General features: G+C 45.0%; 1 protein-coding gene across 7 annotated transcripts in view; it reads right to left on the reverse strand.

Annotated features, from left to right (window-relative positions):
- Positions 1 to 9,293: 9,293 nt before the first annotated feature.
- Positions 9,294 to 18,350, reverse strand: part of SLC41A3 (solute carrier family 41 member 3) — a 44,636-nt gene continuing 35,579 nt past the window's right edge. For all 7 annotated transcript variants that reach the window (XM_080996928.1, XM_080996929.1, XM_080996932.1 and 4 more), the window contains 4 exons: positions 17,051 to 17,130; positions 13,021 to 13,155; positions 12,471 to 12,619; positions 9,294 to 11,018 (listed from right to left, as the gene is read on the reverse strand). In XM_080996928.1, coding sequence (XP_080853054.1) covers positions 10,833 to 11,018; positions 12,471 to 12,619; positions 13,021 to 13,155; positions 17,051 to 17,130 — 550 coding nt within the window. In that variant the 3' untranslated portion in view covers positions 9,294 to 10,832. The remainder of the gene's footprint in view (positions 11,019 to 12,470; positions 12,620 to 13,020; positions 13,156 to 17,050; positions 17,131 to 18,350) is intronic.

The raw sequence follows: 18,350 nt of genomic DNA on the forward strand, positions 1-18,350 counted from the left end.
CACCCTCATCAACAAGAATGCAACTCTGTTGGCTCTATCTGATTGGCTCCTAGTGTTACATAGGGGGGAAATGGAGCTTCCTCCCATGCAAAATAAGCAACAGCTGAATTCTTTCTCTTGACTGTTGAATGCATTTCTTAAATCACTTAGAATTTTCATAAACAGCACCCCTGCCTGCTTGCTTAAAAAACATTGTGTTTTGTGCCAGACCAGGAGTATGTTTGTTTGTTTGAGTGTGTGTGTGTGTGTGTGTGTGTGTGTGAAATGCCCAAATACCGAAGTCTCCTTTCAGAGTTTGGTGTTAAATAACACAGCTTTGACTGTTTACCAGGTAGAGGGATGAGGCAAATACTGTGCTGGGGCACCCGGGGGATTTTTAAAGGAGGTTATTCAAATCTGACAGTGTTGACCTGTTGGCATTTTGCTTGCTCCGCGTTAGAGAACGTTTGCATCTCTGTCAAATTGTTGCTGCTGGGAAACTACTGGCTGATGCCTGCAAAGTGGCTCTCTGTGGTGGGGAATAAGAAGTGCATCTTTTGTCATTTGGGTAGCCCAGATTTTTGCACCACTCCAAGCTTTATCAGGAGAAACATTTCTGGCTACTTCCAGTTGTGGCTCCTATTAATGGTTCCATCCAGTGCTTTTTTATGGGGGGATGCAGGGGTACACATACCCCTGAACATTTTGTGAATCTAACAGGAGAAGAAACTAATTTTTTTAATAAGAAAAAATAGTTTCTTCTCTAGCATGGTGAATCGTCAGTTCTGCTGATACCCCTGATGGCAGCCTCCTTTCCTATCATGGTGTTTCCTGAGTCTCAGACAGAAGCGAGCGTTTAATGTGTGTTGGGTTTGGAACTTAACAGGTTAAGTTGTTCCCATGATGCCTCAACATTCTGACGTCAGCTTTCGAAGCTGGGAGAAGCTGGGAGGAGTTTACTCTGTTCCCCTCTGGTCTCTGAGGGAAGAGGTCGCAGGTCTGTCATGGCTGCGGTGAGCCCAGGAGATTCCTGGGGAATGTCGGAATAAAGAACTGTAAATAGACAAACCGGGCTCTGTGTGTGTTTGTCTGAAGCTAAGTGAAGCTACGTGACAGTTTTCACCGCTGTGTTCAACTCTGCTGAGGCGTGACTGGAGAGCTACTGGAGACGGAGCTGAGTGGCGCAGCTCGGAGGAAGCGCGCCGGGCATAAAGAGCTAATTGTGGATCGTAAATCAATTAGCGGGGGTCACGCCAAACCAATAAATCAATTCCACAGGTTATGGACCCTTAATCACCGATCGTAAAACTGTCACAGGAACGCTTTGAAGTGCCGGAATGCGTTTGAAGTTGCGGCAGGAGGTGGTGAGATTTTTGCCTGTTGCTAGGAGGCAAAGGAGTAGCTGCGGAGCTAAGAGAGCAGCTGGAAAATCGTTTCTCCACGGAGAAGAGAGAGCCGGAGAAGCTGAAACTGATTGTAAGTAAGCTTGGGCCCCTTGGGAGAACAGAAGACAATGGCAGGCAGCCAGGTCTTGGAGGACATTGCGTTTGAACAGCTCACTCTAAGAAGTTGAGCAAGGGCTGTCTGGGAATGTGCTGCTGCGTTTGCTGTGAAGTTTCAGCAGGAGGCCAGAGCCCTGGAGAAAGTATTGAGAAAAGCCTAAAGATGGCTGGTGCCCCTGTTCCTGATGATTTAGCCTCAAGGAGTGCTAGTGAGCAGATCGGGGGGGGCGAAGGATTCCAAAGGCAAGTGTAAAGGCTTGTCCACTGTGCGTGCTGGAGTGGAATGTCAACAAAGCAGGTTCCCAGAAAGCCGCAGTGGGAGCCAGGCCAGAGGGGGCGGAGCTGGCAAGGAGTGCTTTTCCGGAAGAAGGAGAAGGAGGGCCAAGCCAGCTGGGAGGAGCCCCGGGCAGTGTTTTTCCACTGGAGTTCGTCGTTGCTGCCCATGGAGAGCGGAGACAGCTGGGCAGGAAGGTCCCAAGGTCAACCAGCTGAGTTCTCATGGGAACCAGTCTCGGAGAGGAGGCCAGCGTGGGAACGCAAGGGAAAGACGTGGCTCAGACACTGGGGAGGGTTGTTTTCTTATCACTGCTTCTATGGCAACTGTGAAGAACAACTCCAGCCAGGACATGGTGACACGCTGGGTTTTGAATACTGCTGTTGGTCGTCACCTGCTAAACGAGCCTGCTGGCGAAATGCGGAACTGCAGGGCTGTTTCATCTGGATTGACTGTTATGTTCGCTGACGGAAAACGAAAAGCAGTTTCTGGTGTGGCTAACATGTTTTTTTCTCCTTTACAGGAGGAGCTAGAGGTCTACGTTGTGCCGGGTCTGAATTGTTGTTTGTTATCTGTATCAGCTCTAATGAAGCAGGGATACAAAATTTGCTTTGAAAATGACACCTGTTCCATTTTCAGAGGGGGGAAACAAGTGGCCAACGTGAAAAGGGGGCAGAACGATCTCTTTGTTCTGGAGTCACCTCTGGAGGGTGGTGGGAATGCTGGAAAAGCACAGGCGCAGTGTGCTAAGGTTCCCAGTCATGTGCAAAAGCTGCACAGGTGCACAAAAGGGTATAAACTCCGGAAATGTGGGAGGTCCCTAGGGTGCAGGGCATGCAAGGGTGCACAGGTACATGGTTTTCCCGGGTTTGGGAGGGTAGCCAAAGAGCCCTTTGAGCTCTTTGAGGCAGGTGGTCCAAAGGTTCAGGAAATGATCTTCTGTGGGTGGAAGTTTGCATACCCAGAGGGTGATCAAACCAAGCTGCTGGTCAGTAAGCAGGCTGAGTTCTGTGAACAGGATGGGTGTTCAAGACTCAGGGATGGTCCTGATTTTCTCTCAGAATGTCTGTCTGATTCTGAGGAGGAAAGGGAGCCAGAGGCTGATCCCGGTGATAGGGACCAGGTCCAGGATCAGGGTTCAGAACCCGGTGATGGGGACCAGGTCCAGGATCAGGGTTCAGGGCAGGTCTGGGCATCTCCAAAGGTTGTGAAAGGAGTGTCCAGGTGTGAGGCTTCATCTCCGGTTAGCGTAATGGAGAAAGCTCACAAACAGGGTGTCAAGTCAGAGGGGGAAGGATCTGACGGAGAAGACACAACTGCTGGCCCAAATGGGTCAGTAGGGTATCAGGTCACAAGTGCGTGGAAAAGTGTCGCACAGTGTGATTCTGGGAGTGTTGAAGGGGTTCAACAGGTGCCTGGGAAAGATGCCGGGAAGGGGCACAAGGCAAAGGGAAAGGTGTTGAACTCAAAAAGGTCTTGTCAGAATGGTTCGGCAAGAGGGGGTGTTGGGTTTGGAACTTAACAGGTTAAGTTGTTCCCATGATGCCTCAACATTCTGACGTCAGCTTTCGAAGCTGGGAGAAGCTGGGAGGAGTTTACTCTGTTCCCCTCTGGTCTCTGAGGGAAGAGGTCGCAGGTCTGTCATGGCTGCGGTGAGCCCAGGAGATTCCTGGGGAATGTCGGAATAAAGAACTGTAAATAGACAAACCGGGCTCTGTGTGTGTTTGTCTGAAGCTAAGTGAAGCTACGTGACAGTTTTCACCGCTGTGTTCAACTCTGCTGAGGCGTGACTGGAGAGCTACTGGAGACGGAGCTGAGTGGCGCAGCTCGGAGGAAGCGCGCCGGGCATAAAGAGCTAATTGTGGATCGTAAATCAATTAGCGGGGGTCACGCCAAACCAATAAATCAATTCCACAAGTAGGAGTTGGAATCTAGCATGGTGAATGGTCAGTTTTGTTGTTACCACCTCTGATGGCAGCTTCATTTCCTTTCCTGGTGTAATGCATGTTCTTTGTACTTTTGTCCATTTACTGTATTTATTTTTCCTCATTTGAACTATAAAATGGTGATTTTCTGGAGTCAAAATGAAAGTACTCCTAAACATTTTATATATATGTAGAAAAAAAAGCACTGGTTCCATCAGGCATATTGGTGAGAATCCAGGGAGAGGGAGAAAGAGTTCCCTGGCTGAACTATGCGCTGGTACCTTCTTTTGTCCACCCTGACTCCTCCAACATTCAGCTTCATTAGAGCTCCACAAGTTCTAGCATTAATGTGAGAGGAAACAGTCTAGCCACCTGTGACCCCTGTGCCATGAATAATAAGAATACTTTGGTGAACTTCTATCAAGTCAACTTCACTTGCTTTTTCTCTAGAAACTAATAAGCTCCGAATGCTGCAACTGTTCCTCATCAGGGGTGGCAGAATTAGAAGAGCAGGAAAATTGGAAAGCGGATAGGCGATGATGGTGGAAGAGCCAGCAGCCGCCAGTCCCAGTGATCTTTGGTGTACAGAAAGGCTACCGCCATTTTAACTTGAGGATAAAAACCTCCTGAGTGGGTCTTGGGGAGTGGGCAAGGGCACCAGTGGCTGCTTCAGAGCTCCCTCAGAGCTGTGGTCATAATGAGGAGGATGTGGCTGGCCCAGCAGGGTTTGGAATAGAGGCTATATCCCTCATGCTGGCTCTCTGTCTCCCTTGTGCTGGGGTGGGAGCAGAGTCAGCCCCCCGTCTCTGTGCCCAATATGGATTCGGTACAAAATACAGTGTCACCACCTACCTACCACCTTGTACTGACTCCACTCCAAATTCCAGGAAGCGAGGCAGAACACAGTCTGAGTTAGCAGTTTGGGGGGGTGGACTTTCAATTCTATTCTCCCCCCCCCCCCACTTTAAAAAAGTGATAGTCTTTGTTAATGGTTTCAGAACTCACAGAGTTAAAGAGTTCTGGTGACGTCTCTCTCCTGAGGCGTGGTTAGAAACACTTAAGGGAGTGGTTTGACGCTAAGTGTTTCAGTCTGCCTCTGGGACGCTATGCGAGAGGGAGAATGTGTCAGTTCTCGCCAGGTCTGAATTTATGGTGTTATTCTACATGATTAAAGGCAAGAGAAGATAAGGACTGCCTTGTGTCTGTTCTGAATTATTACACACGTGCTGCAATTTGCTTCTCACCGCTGTGTTCGCTCTGCTACCGGCAAGAGAGAGAGGCAGGAAGGATTTCTTGGATCGGCACGGACAACAGCAAAGCTGCGCAAGAAGGAGGCGTGCCAGGCTCCATGTTTAGCCTCTGTTTACACTCTTGTCCGGCATAATCCAAGAGTCTTTACTCACTCCACTTCATTTCCATGTTTGAAGGGTAGTTAATGGGAGGCGGAGCCTACTTGTTCTGGGATGGACAGAAAGATTGTTCATGGGTGATACAAGGCACAGTTAACACATTTTTTAAGTGCTGCATGTTGTTATTTATGCTGTATGATTTTGGTGTTCCAGCTATTGATTTCCCTGTTATTTTTCTTTACATCCTACTGTCACTGAGGAAAGAATTGCTTTCTTAAATAAACTGGGTGTTTGATACTTACAGGCAAAGAGCCTGTTGTGTTGCTTGGTTGAGAGGGAAATCGTTCCTTTCTTGCCAGAGGTAGTGAGAGGTTTTGTGCTGTTCTTTGTGTATAAGACATTGCAAATGAAGAATAATGGGACTCCTGCCGTCCTTTGTTTCTCAAGATGGATGTGAGACAACAGTGATAATATCATGGACTGAAGACAGATAGGGCATAGAGGGGAGTCCTTTCTTAAAAATCACTATCATGCTTTGATCACAGTCCTGCTAGCCGTATGCTGCCATGCAGCTTATCAGTGAAGCATGAATATGTGAGATCATCTGAGATCCGCAGGAACGTGAAAGCTAGTAAAATCCTGGAAATATGTTACAAGTGGGCCAGGTGGATTTTATCTGCAGAAACCTGCCGTGTACAGAAAAGGCACTGAGATTTGGCCCTGAAATTCTCTGTGGGACTTTTGTCTATCTGCCTTGTGATGAGATGGTTCCCATCTCTCTACTAGAGAACACAAAGATTGGGATGTGTGGGCCTCCTGGCAATATTTTTTTTAAAAAAAAGGTTTACTAGACAAACAACCTTAAATATGTGCCTTTGAAATCCCCTTTTATTGAAACTTATTTCCTCCTGTTGCATCATATCTCTTGAGGATGGGATGAAGGGTGGGCATTAGTGTATGCCCTAGATGTTTGTCCTTGTTGCACAGAAGTGAAGATGGCGTACAGCTTAGCACTATAGCAGGTGTTTCAGACTTGTGTTTTACAGAGAATGCCACCTAAGGCTAGCACCATTTCTTTCCTTTCAGAAACGGGTATTCAGAGGCATATTTTGGTGTAGCTCCCTCCCTGCAAAACATCCACATAATTCAAAAGGAAAAACGTTAGCTGAAACAGATGGGTCTTGTTTACTTTTCACAAATAGGTGCACAGCAGGTATTGATGAGGCCTTGCCCACAGCTAATACCATCCACCAAAGTGAGTTGGGTAAAACCATTAACCTTTGCCCTAAAATACTGTGTTTTGCAAACTGAGGGCTTGTTCACCCATGCCTAGAAAGCATAGGTCTGAGAGGTTTTCTGCTTGCCCCATGCTTTCTAGCCATGGGTCTGAGAGGTTTTGCGTTTGCCCTGCAGCTTTCCCTGAGAAAACACACTCTTTACTGCTGAATTGGACCAAACAGCAATCCACAGAAAACAATCATTTGGTCCGATTCAGTGGTGAACAGCGTTTCCCCCAGGAAAAATAGCTGGGCAAACAGAGGTGTAGGTAAGCCCTAAATAATTAGAGCAGTATGTGTTTGTTTGTTTGTTTGTCAGTGAGTGATTTTGTATTATTTTACAAATTTTTGTGCCATGCTTGGCTTACCGGCATGAGGCACTATTTTTTAATTTTTAAAATTTGCCTACTTTTCAGAAGAAATTCAAGGCAGCTAATGCAACCGTGTTGGGGGAGACACTGATCTGCATTTCTCCTGAGTTGCAGCCTAGCTATCATGTGCTCTGCAGTGTTTCTGTTCCTCTAGGATGCCATAAAGTACTCAAGAAAAGGAAGGAAAAAATAGCTACTATGACAGAGTATAATGAGTGCTTTAAAATATTAAAGGGTAGATATTTTTTTCAGATCTCTTTGTTCATCTTGTAGCAATAAGCACCTAATCATGCTCTATTCATCATCAGAACTGCAGACTAAACAAACACTTACTTCTTGCAGCGGGCAGATAAACAGGCTTCTTTATGGCTAGTTAGGTAGAAAACACAACTGAAACTGAAAAGCAGGGCAAAGAAAAGTCCAAGGGGTGAAGTTTAACTCCAGCCCATAATGCAAAGTTCTAATATTGAACTCTTCAAGGATTGTGCTACTATACAGCCTGGTTCCCCTCCACCCCCCCCCCCCGAATCATTTAAGTAATTATAGGGTGACTCTGATAATGAAAAATCCACCCACAGCCAAGGAAAGTCCTGGATACGCAGTCCGGGGGTGTGGAGCAGGGACAGATGAGGCTTTTGTTGTGCATTTGCCCTGCTTTATTCACTGAATTTTTCAGAGGGACCTATTTAAAAATCTGTCATTGGAGACAGTTAATGGAGACTGTTATCATCTACCATATCAAAAATTGCAAACCATTCCCTGCCCAAAAAATATCTGGGTGGAGGAAGCATGGTAATAGGAGTTGGTGGGTCATAGCATCAGGTGCAATGCCCAACAGTACTGGAGAAAAGGGGTTTAAGGTCCTTTTTCTCAGTAGGAAATAGGATCCACTACTTAAAAGCATATGCTCTAGATCAGGCATAGGCAAACTCGGCCCTCCAGCTGTTTTGGGACTACAACTCCCAACATCCCTAGCTAACAGGACCAGTGGTCAGGGATGGAGGGAGTTGTAGTCTCAAAACACCTGGAGGGCCAAGTTTGCCTATGCCTGCTCTAGATGGGCCTACATCAGGGATGGAAAACCTGTGACCCTCCAGCTGTGCAACCGCAACTCACACCATTCCTTACCGCTGACTGGGCTGATGGGATTTGGAGTCTAACAGCATCTGGAGGGCCACTGATTCCTCATCCTTGACCTAGATCATCCACTGGGTTGTTCTCTATGTGACATGAGTTGCGTCTTTTTATTCGTTTTTCATCTCTCCTGACCAAAAGCCCCACTCAAGTGAATATGAATTGTAGAAGAGCCCAGCTGAGCTGAGACTTGGATGGATATTCTCCCTGAGCCATGTCCAAGGCGGAAACAAGCCCTGCATTAGCTCTGGATGAGAAAACTCTCTTTTTCCCCCCTCCACTAAAAAGGGGACAATTTCTTGTTACGACTCCAGGGGAATGAACAGTTCGAGCCCTAGTTTGAGTGACAAAGTGGGGTCGGTGAAACTAAAAGCAGATCCTGTAGCAGGAGCAGCAGCAGCAGCAGCGATACACAGCACTGTCAAAAACACAGAAGTCCTAAAGCAGCGAAACTGTTGGGTCACACTGGCTAACCAAGCAGGCAGAGGGTTTGAACTGCCTACGGGGGTGGGGGGGGTGTCTTTTCCCTCCAGGCCTGCTTTAGGAATGCCTTTTTTTCTTCGCACCATGCCTCAATTCTTTCAAAAAGGAATAAGCCAGTTTTAAGATTATATAAAGCATTGTGCAACTTACTATGCCTTCTCACCACCTTCTTTCAATTACTGGGAGCTTTACTCCAGCTTTAGAGCAAGGAACCATTCTTCCTCGGCAGACCACAAGAGTTGCGGCACATCTGGGTTTGTGGCCGAATACAGCTGGAACCAAGTAATTCTGCCTTCGTGCACAAAGGGATGCAGATGTTTTGCTTACATGCTGAAAGAGCTCATTCATTATATTTTGTTATGAAGATGACTTGCAGGAGGGGAGATCCAACTAGTTTGGGGTCAGGATACCTGAAGGCTATCCCATATATACTTTCCCAGTCCTGCCAAGTCAGGTGAGGCATGTGAATACTAGGGAGAGGGCCTTTTTTGCTGGTGGCACCTGTTGTGGAAGGCTTTCCCATAGACTCTTGTCATAAAGATATTTTTGGTGCCAGGATATTTTTTTCTTAACCTCTTCCAGGTTAAGAAAAAAATATCCTCTTTTGAAATTTACTGTTTCCTCTGAATACTTTGGTCCCAACCCCAACCCCTCCACTGAGTTTTAGCTTTTCATTATTGTTTTCATTGATTTTATGTTTTGTGCTACCATTATTGTTGAGATAATAGCTTTTTCTGTTTATTGCTTTTGCTTGCTTGTTTTATTTTCATTTTCAATTTGTGAACTGACCGGAAGACACAATGGATTGGACATCTTGGTCTTCAAACATATACTTCGAGGTTTTACTTGCATAATTTTCCGTGGCTAAAATGTGGAAACCAAACTTATATCCTTCATTTGGAAGGGAAGGCTTCCTCATCTATACCCGAAGTAGGTATTTCCCATATATACTGTTCCAGTCCTGGACCAGGACCCACAATGAAACTCTCAAAACATGAACCATTTTTACACTTTTATTTTACATGTGGGTGGGTGTTTCTACAAACCATAAAAACTCATGAGATTTGAAACTGCAAAACAAAAAACGAAGGAGAGAGAATGACAATTCTATCACGCTTGGCACCGATGCTGATGACATGGTGAAAATCCACCCTTGGGTCTTCCCGACAGGCATGGGTAACCTGTGGTCCTCAAGATGCTTCTGGGCTACAAAGATGTGCTGGCTGGGGCTGATGGGAGTTGGGAGACAAACAACACCTGGAAAGCCAAACATGCTCAGCCTCTGTTGCAAGCCTTAAGCAATTATTCACTGGGTTTTTAAGAGCACTGTGCCAGGGATAAACACGGCTGATTTTCCTGCCTTGGGAAGGACAAGTGATTTGACAAAATCCATGGGCACAGAACTCTTAAAAGGTGCTGAGTACTATCAGCACATTGCTCCCCAGGACAGTGACTTCCATACAGAAAACAGAAAGCTCACCCCTACCCCCAGATGAGCCTTCAGAACACACTCTAGGGAACTATCTCAGTTACTGAAGAAGTATTTACGAAGTCCATCAGCAGAGCTGGCCATTTAATCTATGAGTATCCTTGCACAAACCCTGAAAGCAGTTTTGGACGGGACAACTGGCGTGGAGAGTGGGATGAGAAGCTGTTCAGCCTCTCAATATTTTATGGGTGGGTACAGTTGTTTGAAACCATTCAAACAACCCATACGAAGCTTTATTATTCAGTTCTGGCTATTTTATGCCTTCCAGCTACATTTCCCCCATCCTCGGCCACCTTCTCCCGCTTCTTAACTTATACTCCACTCCTGCTACCGCAGTGTCCGCACTCTGAAACTTCTGCAGAACACTCAAATTAAGCATCAGCATGCAAACAGAGAAATGTAAAGTACCTAAATTGCTATATACAATGCTGCAATGAGGTATTGTGAGGCAGAATCTGAGCTATTGCGGTGCAAAGTTTTTTTGGTTTCCTTTGTGTAGGATATACAGTATTTGTTTTTTATTTTTTTGGTGCAGAGTGTGACTAGCCCTGGGCATAATTCTCTCTCCCCCACCCTGCTCTGTGTGGGAACATATAGAAGAAATACAGACAGGAAAATGTCATCTTTGATTGCCAGCTGATGCCTGGCAAAGACAGTGAAACATCCTCATCTAGGACATAATCTAAACCCCACTGAGATCAGTGGATAGCCTCCCATTAGCGTCAATGGGCTTTTCGGACTCGGCCATTTCAATAACACTTCTTAACCAAGAGGAAGGTAGACAGGAGCAGCGTTTCACAACCCATTCATTACTGATACTTCGGAAGCTGCGTCCACGTTGATGCCATTTCATTGGTAGGTATCTTTCAAACTTCACGTCTACATGGTATTGAGATGGAAGGGGAGGGATATCCAAGCCATTCCATTTAAGGAGCTGGACATCCTCTTCTTCGTACCCTGTTTGGACTGTGTCAAGAGCACCATAGCAATATATATATATTTTACTTGTTGAAACAGTAGGCAGGTCAGTGCTGCAGCAGAAGTCCTCTTTAGTGCTTTGGTACGGGCTTCAACCCATTGCAGATCCAAACCAAGTGAAAGCAAAGGGCTAGGAAGCCAGTGCCCAGGACGTCTCCCAGAGCGGTGAGGTAGGGGATGGAATAGTTGTCAGGATCCATGCCCTTTCTCCAGAACAGCCGCACAAGAATGTCAGCCAGGTACAGCAGGATTGCCACCTGTAAGCAGAAGGGGGTGGGAAACCACATGGCCATCAGCATGCAGATCAGCCACATTCCATTTTGCTGGGAACGGCTTCTGTTACTCAGGCACCGGACTTGGCAACAACAGTGGGGCACAGAGGAACTTTGATTCGATGGACCACAGGAGCCTAGAGGGCAGGAATATTTAGGGCTGGGTCAAATTCTCCCCTCCACCCAGTTTTGCCACCACATTCACACGTGCTAAAGTGGAAGGGTGAGGTCACAAGGGGGGGGGGGAGTAGTGAATGAAAGTGGGCCAAAGGAAGTGTGCTCTGTCCACCCCTCTCCCTCTGCAAGCAGACTAGCAGGTAGACAGAGGGCAGGAAGCAGTGTTGCCTTCACCCAGTCTGGTTTCAGGATAAACACGAAGTCATTGCATCCTGGTGGGGGAGGTATGGCAGCTGCAACAGGGAAGACACAGGAGCCATAATGATGTCCCACTCACAAGGGATGGCATTTCTGTGTGGCACGCAGAGCAGGCCACAGGTTGCATGGGGTTGTCTAACGAGCAGTCCCGGTATACTTGTGTGTAGAGCAGGTATCTACAACTTTTTCATACCCAAGACCCATTTTTAGCCCATGCATGCCTTGGGGGACCCATTTCTCAAACTTTTCCCATCTGTCTGCATGGGGGCAGTGCTTCTGTTGTGACCCGCTTTGAATCAGGCCATGACCCACCAGCTGAAGAACAGTGGCACAGGAGGTCCTGCACAACCAAGACACTGGTGCAACTGGGTGTCCCACTCTCACACAACTCCTACACACAAGGAGGCACTTGCAGAGTGATTTCTCTGTAGATGATTGTGGGCAGTATACTGCAGGAAACTGTTGCCGGGTTGCGAAATGCAAGGATGAAGGCTATGGCAGCCTCTGGGTATGAAACCAGCACCTTCCTAAAGCTAACTAAGCAGCTGTCGGTCTGAGCAGTGCCTGGACAGGTGATCAGGTGTGAAACATATCTATGCCACCTTGATCAGTTCCAGGATGGAAGAAAGGCAGGGCATAAATGCCCAAACTCCCCTTACTTCAAGCTGTTATAGAGATTTTGACTCAACAATTCAAATATCATGGGAAAAGGAAGGTGCTTGACTGATAATTTTTCTTAGCGACATGGGGAAGGTGTGAAAAGAGGGTAATGTGTTCTAGCTGGAAATGGGGGGATTTAATCTGCCACCCTGCAGCATTTAACACTGATAACTCACTCAGTTTCCCCTAGAAATCTCTACTAAAAAGATACTGCGGCTTCCAAGCAGGTGCTGTACATTTAGAAATCTAAAAGGGACTGGGATGAGGATGGTGGCCTATGGTTTGTAGAAATCAGGGTCTGTCCCTGGTGCATTCATATAGCTACAGTGGCTGATCGACTCTGGAACACATGGCAGAACCCAAACTTATACTAAAAAAAGAAGAAGTCAAGTTTCTGGTTACCTGTAGAACAGCAGCCATCAGGTAGAAGGAGACAAAAGTGAAGGTGGGAGCCGTATGGCCTGCCTGCAAGAAATGAATGGTGTAGATGAACAGCAGGTGCCCTGGGATCACTAGCAGGATCAAGACACGAGCAGACTTTGAATTTATTCCTGCAGAGGAGAAAAGGCAAATGACATCATAACTCTGGTTATACTGAGCGAATACGAAATGGTCCGCTAGTAAGGAGCTGGTCCCAAATAGGAGATCCCCTATATATGCGGTTTGCCATTGGTGTCCATGTTTTAGCTGTGTGGGGCTGCATGTGTCTCTCTTATGTTACTAAAGGATGAGCACTTTCAGTGTTTTTACTCTTCTGGTGTGTACTTGATACTGTATGCTGCTTTTGAAAAACAACAACCCTGAACATTGCTCTGGGACTTCTTTTATAGTAAGCAACAAATAAATACAACTAATATTATTATTAACAACAATAGTTTGGGCTAGTGTAGAGTTCTCCCTGGGGGTTTAGATGTGAGAGTAGCTAGGCACCAGTACCTAGAAAACAGATTACCTGAACTAAAGAAGGTGGTACATGGATTTGGCCAGTGCTGCCTCATCTTGTGTGGCAGGACTCCAGGCATGCTCCAGAAGTGCAGAAATGTGGAGATCCGGCTGGCCTGGATAGCTACCAGATTGCCGCCGACGCCTGCAAAGCAAAAAAAATAGCAGAACACACCCTTTAAGCCTCAATAGCTGGGAGACACTGGGAGGATGGCAATCAGTCAATACCCATTCATGCACTCCCACAGGTCTGAAAGCTAAGCAGACGTCTGTCCTATAAGCTACCAAACCGCCTTACTGCCACTGGCTTACATTGCCTTCTCTACCTCAGTATCCTTTAGAGCATTGCTCACAAGCAGATGGTGAGGCAGGAAACGCTGCTGTCACCTGATCAGCAGCAAAGCATTAGAATATTGACAGAACAACAACTGGATTAGTGCTATGGATGCTTCGTACAAGAAGAACTGTTTCTGTTGCTACTGGTGTTGCCCCAGAATTCTACCACCTACCCGGCAGCTGCACAAGCACACCTGTACAGATCACAATGCCAACGCTCAGCTGCTAGAGGTGGGGAAGTGAGAGAGGAGCCAGGGTGGGAAAATCATAGTTCCCAAGATCTTCTATCTCTCTCAGTTGGCATTTCTTAGTACAGAAAGTATTAATCTGGTGTAGTGATCTTTCCTATTCTACATAATTCAAGAGAGTTCTGGAAGCTTCTCTGTGTGAAAGAAGCAAGCAGAAGGTTACTGATGTTTGGGTTATTCCTTCTGAGAAGCTGAGTACAGCTGGTTTAAACTGGTTCTGTTATCTCTTTCTGTCAAGGTCATGCTGACTATAATAATGAGGCCAGAAAGAGCCTAGGTCTCACTCTCTCTTTTTCTTTCTGGTGTGGTGTTCAGTATATAGTGTTAAGGTTAGTCTTACTATAAGTTTGTGTTTAGGTTACGTCTGCTGCAACTGGATGGACAGTGCCAATCCTGAATGTTTTGGATTTGTGACCATTACGCTCATTTGCCTTCAGTAACAGTAAAGCTCTGCTGGATGAAATACAATTGCCTCTGGTCTATTTTTTGGAAATCCTGTGACATGTTTAAGTTTTTACTTGGCTAATTATGCATTGGAATCTACTCTGGATCGATACTGAGTAGACTTCCAATGACAATCTCTACTGTGGTTTTACACAGAGAAATGGAAAGAAGCTACAGGGGCCACAGCAACTGCTCCTACTGCCTTGAGGCCTTGGCAGGCATTGTAAATCTTTAAGGGGACAGAGGCCTCCTCAAATTTCTAACTACCAGAAAAGGAATTGCAAAACTGCTGCAAGGTCACACTGCACAAACTGTAACAGGGCTTCTCCTTTTGTTTCTCTTGCTCCAGATACATAACCAAATACTTCCAGTTCTGAGAGAGAGAGATTTCCCTCCTTCCTTATCACATACTGGATATTCGTGAGTTAAGATAGCCAACACAGGTGCTCTGTAATACAACTTGTTTGACTCTTGTGCATAGACAGGTTCTTTTATAACAAACAGCTAACAGGTGCTGCAGTGCTTGGCTGTGAAACCACCTGCAGTATATCTGCAACTGTGGTAATTACGGTACCAGCAATTTCTATTCTGACGAAAGGAACCATGGAATGAGAGGACAAATTAAAAGTTCAGCACCATCAATCTAATTAGTCTCCTCTGGATATGGGCCACCTTGCATTCTGACAGGCTCTCGGCACGCTAGCTTATTTATTACTTGCGACAAAATTTCTATCCTGCAACTTCCTGCAACACCTGGAAGAGGTGTTCAAAGCAGAAAAGAAAAACAGAGCGAAAAACGTACTACAATCAATTAAAATGAGATAGGACGGTAAACAACGCAGAGTGTTTGAACAGTGTAACAAAGCTAAAACTGAGAGGCTGAATTAAAAACAACCTCTAGGGGGAAAGACGGTGAAGCTGGAAGCCTTCAGTTGTAGTTAGACTAAGACTTCCCCCCAGGCCCATTGCCAGGGACTTGAGTCGTAGCTCAACAACATCTTGAGGGACACAGATTCCTGCTCTAGGGCCTGACGCCATTTCCTTCTCTACTGTGCCATCTCATGAGGCACACTGTATAATACTACTAATTTCTGGCTGTCACTCAGGTGGAATCTACACACATGTAAAAAACTGTTCTGAAAATTCTTTTTTTGAAAAGCGTTTATAGAAATAAATATAGAAATAAAGTGAGGAGGAATTAAAGAACCTTTTAATGAGGGTGAAAGAGGAGAGCGCAAAATATGGTCTGAAGCTCAACATCAAAAAAACGAAGATCATGGCCACTGGGCCCATCACTTCCTGGCAAATAGAAGGGGAAGAAATGGAGGCAGTGAGAGATTTTACTTTTTTGGGCTCCATGATCACTGCAGATGGTGACAGCAGTCACGAAATTAAAAGACGCCTGCTCCTTGGGAGAAAGGCGATGGCAAACCTAGACACCATCTTAAAAAGCAGAGACATCACCATGCCAACAAAGGTCCATATAGTTAAAGCCATGGTTTTCCCAGTAGTGATGTATGGAAGTGAGAGCTGGACCATCAAGAAGGCTGATCGCCGAAGAATTGATGCTTTTGAATTATGGTGCTGGAGGAGACTCTTGAGAGTCCCATGGACTGCAAGAAGATCAAACGTATCCATTCTTAAGGAAATCAGCCCTGAGTGCTCATTGGAAGGACAGATCGTGAAGTTGAGGCTCCAATACTTTGGCCACCTCATGAGAAGAGAAGACTCCCTGGAAAAGACCCCTGCAGCTCTATAGCTGAGTCCATAAGAAAGGACCCATAAAGTAACTGAAAGGAGAAAGCCCCCAGTGAACATCTCCCTTTGGAGGGCTATTTTACAGCAACATTATGTCTTCAACCACCTCAGATTATATGAAGCAATTGTCCTATAAACCTTTGGCAATAATGAGTCTCAAGGACGTATCTGGCACAGCAACTGCAGCACTGGAAATCCAACAGCTGCTTTCAATCCCCTTTCTCAGAAACAAACAGAACCAGAAGACTCTTAAGTTTTAAAAGCAAAGCATGGCAGAGCATTGCCACAATGTTCTTCTGGAGGCACTGGATTCAGCCAAGAGTGAATCAGATGTATGTAAGGCCTCGTAAAATTGCAAGACAAATGTAAACTTTCTGAAGTGGAAGGAGTGTTCAGGAGATAGAGGTTAGTTCTGTGGAAACCTGACAATGCCTTCTATGTCTGGGATCTTCCACTCCTTGGAATGCTCCCTGATGCTGCCCGTTTTGGTGCATTGATGGAGACAACAGTTCTTGGTAAAATCCTGTTCACATGAATGCTGTTCCTGAGTTCAGAGTGGAGCAATCCTCTGCTTCATTCTTGTGTTTTATTTCTTTAGAACGTTTTAATATTTGCCTTAGTTATATCCATATATTTAAAGAAAGCTCAAAACCACATTTGTCCCAAACCAATTTCCGTATCTCATGATGCAGTGCACAGTTAGTGCTATGCGGAAAGGGAAATTCCAGGACTATTCAATTCATTTCAATGGGTCTACCCTGAGTATGACTGACATTGGATCTCACCCTAGAAATCCAATACTCCAGTCACTTGTGCCTATTTCCAGGGCCAGCACAAAAGTGTTAAGTACTATACACAGCTTTTGAAGCATTTAATCTTCTACTGGAAATTTAACATTTTAAGTACACAGGAAGATGCTTTACTGAGTGAGACCAATGGATTGTTTATCTCAGTGTTGTCTTCACTAAATTGCATTGTCATGGGTGTCTTTTCCAGCTCTATCTGGAAATGCCAGGGCCTGAATCAGGACCTTTTGCACAGCCAATACATGTGCTCCACTACTGACCTTAAGTCTCTGGTCTATCCAACTATAGGTAGACAATGCCTTTGTGCGGCAATCAGGATTTGTCTTGCTTACGGATCTGAAAATGAGGATTCTCTAAGTCCTACAATGATGAGGGTGAAAACAGGGACATATATTTCACTTGCAGCCTGACATGCTTAAAAAGAAAAAGAAAAAAAGAACCAACCTACCATTGATCACAGGAGTGAAAATAGCTATGCCTTCAAAGTTTGGATTGGTTATGGTTTTGTCCAAGATAAGTCCCCCGATGCTGTTTTTAAAAAATGAGAGAACATGAGTACATCCTTCATCTGTTAGTAACCCACTACTCAGTGACTGTATAATAATCAGTATCTTCTTTGATTACATTTGCTTCTAATCCTGATATTTTTCAGCAATATTCTGTGGAAATCCTTACTTTTGCTACTGTCATTCAGGTGGACAACTTTACTAAGATAACAAAGATTTCACCCCAGTTCCCAGACTAGGAAGACTTGAAGGAAAATAGTACGTCTCTGAAATCCCACAACAGGAAAGATTTTTGGATAAAGGGAGATATACTAATTAATATTATTATTATTATTATTATTATTATTATTAAACATTCTATCCCCCCCGTACACTCAGGAAATGTCTTCAACACCGAAGCAATAAGGAAAATGTTTTAATGAACCTAACAGCCAAGCACAATAGATTGAAAAACACAACTTGTAGCACTTTACAGCATATCATTTTAAATAATATGACAAGTACAAGGCCATAAATTTCATTTATTATGGGGACCATCATCATTTACAGCTTCAGAGTATTTTCTTGAGAATATAGCCATGCCATGACTGTTAGAAATCTGATCTGAACTAAGTTGGCATAAAAAGCAAAAGAAAAGTTGAAAAGAATAAACATATGTGATTGGAACAAATTTCAAGATAAGAACTATAACTCTGGAAGGTATCTCCACATAGCAATATGCATACCATCAGCATTATTCTTACTATTTTTATAATTCATTACCTGCCCTTCACCCTAAGGTCCCATGGCAGGTTACAATTATTAAAAAACATTACTAATATTAAAAAACAAATAATACAAAAATAAGGTGGGGTGTAAAAAATTTGTTTTGAGTTCATGATTACCAGACTTCCCTAAATTCCTGGGTCCAGTAGGGGTTAGAATTTAATCAAGGCAAATGTTAAAATATAAGCCAGATCAGTTTCCTGACCAAGAAATCACCTGGGGTGATGGGCCATTACGAGGACAAAAGGAAGGTAAGGAGCCATTAGAAATGCAAAATTAGAGGGGGCTCTGTGCCAGATGGCAAATGGAAGCGACCTTTCGCTCCATTCAGGGTTAGTTTTTGGAAACAAAGCAGAGTTTGAAGAAGAGCCTTTAGAGTTGGCTATGACAGGACCTAAGAAAAAAGGTTGCAGTCTGTTAAAGTCAGCAAGCTGGAAAGTGGGTCAGAGCATGATGGCTGATTTCTGCGTTTGAATC

The sequence above is a fragment of the Podarcis pityusensis genome (assembly GCF_964106645.2).
Source record: "Podarcis pityusensis genome assembly, chromosome: 2".
In the NCBI taxonomy this organism is placed as follows: domain Eukaryota; kingdom Metazoa; phylum Chordata; class Lepidosauria; order Squamata; family Lacertidae; genus Podarcis; species Podarcis pityusensis.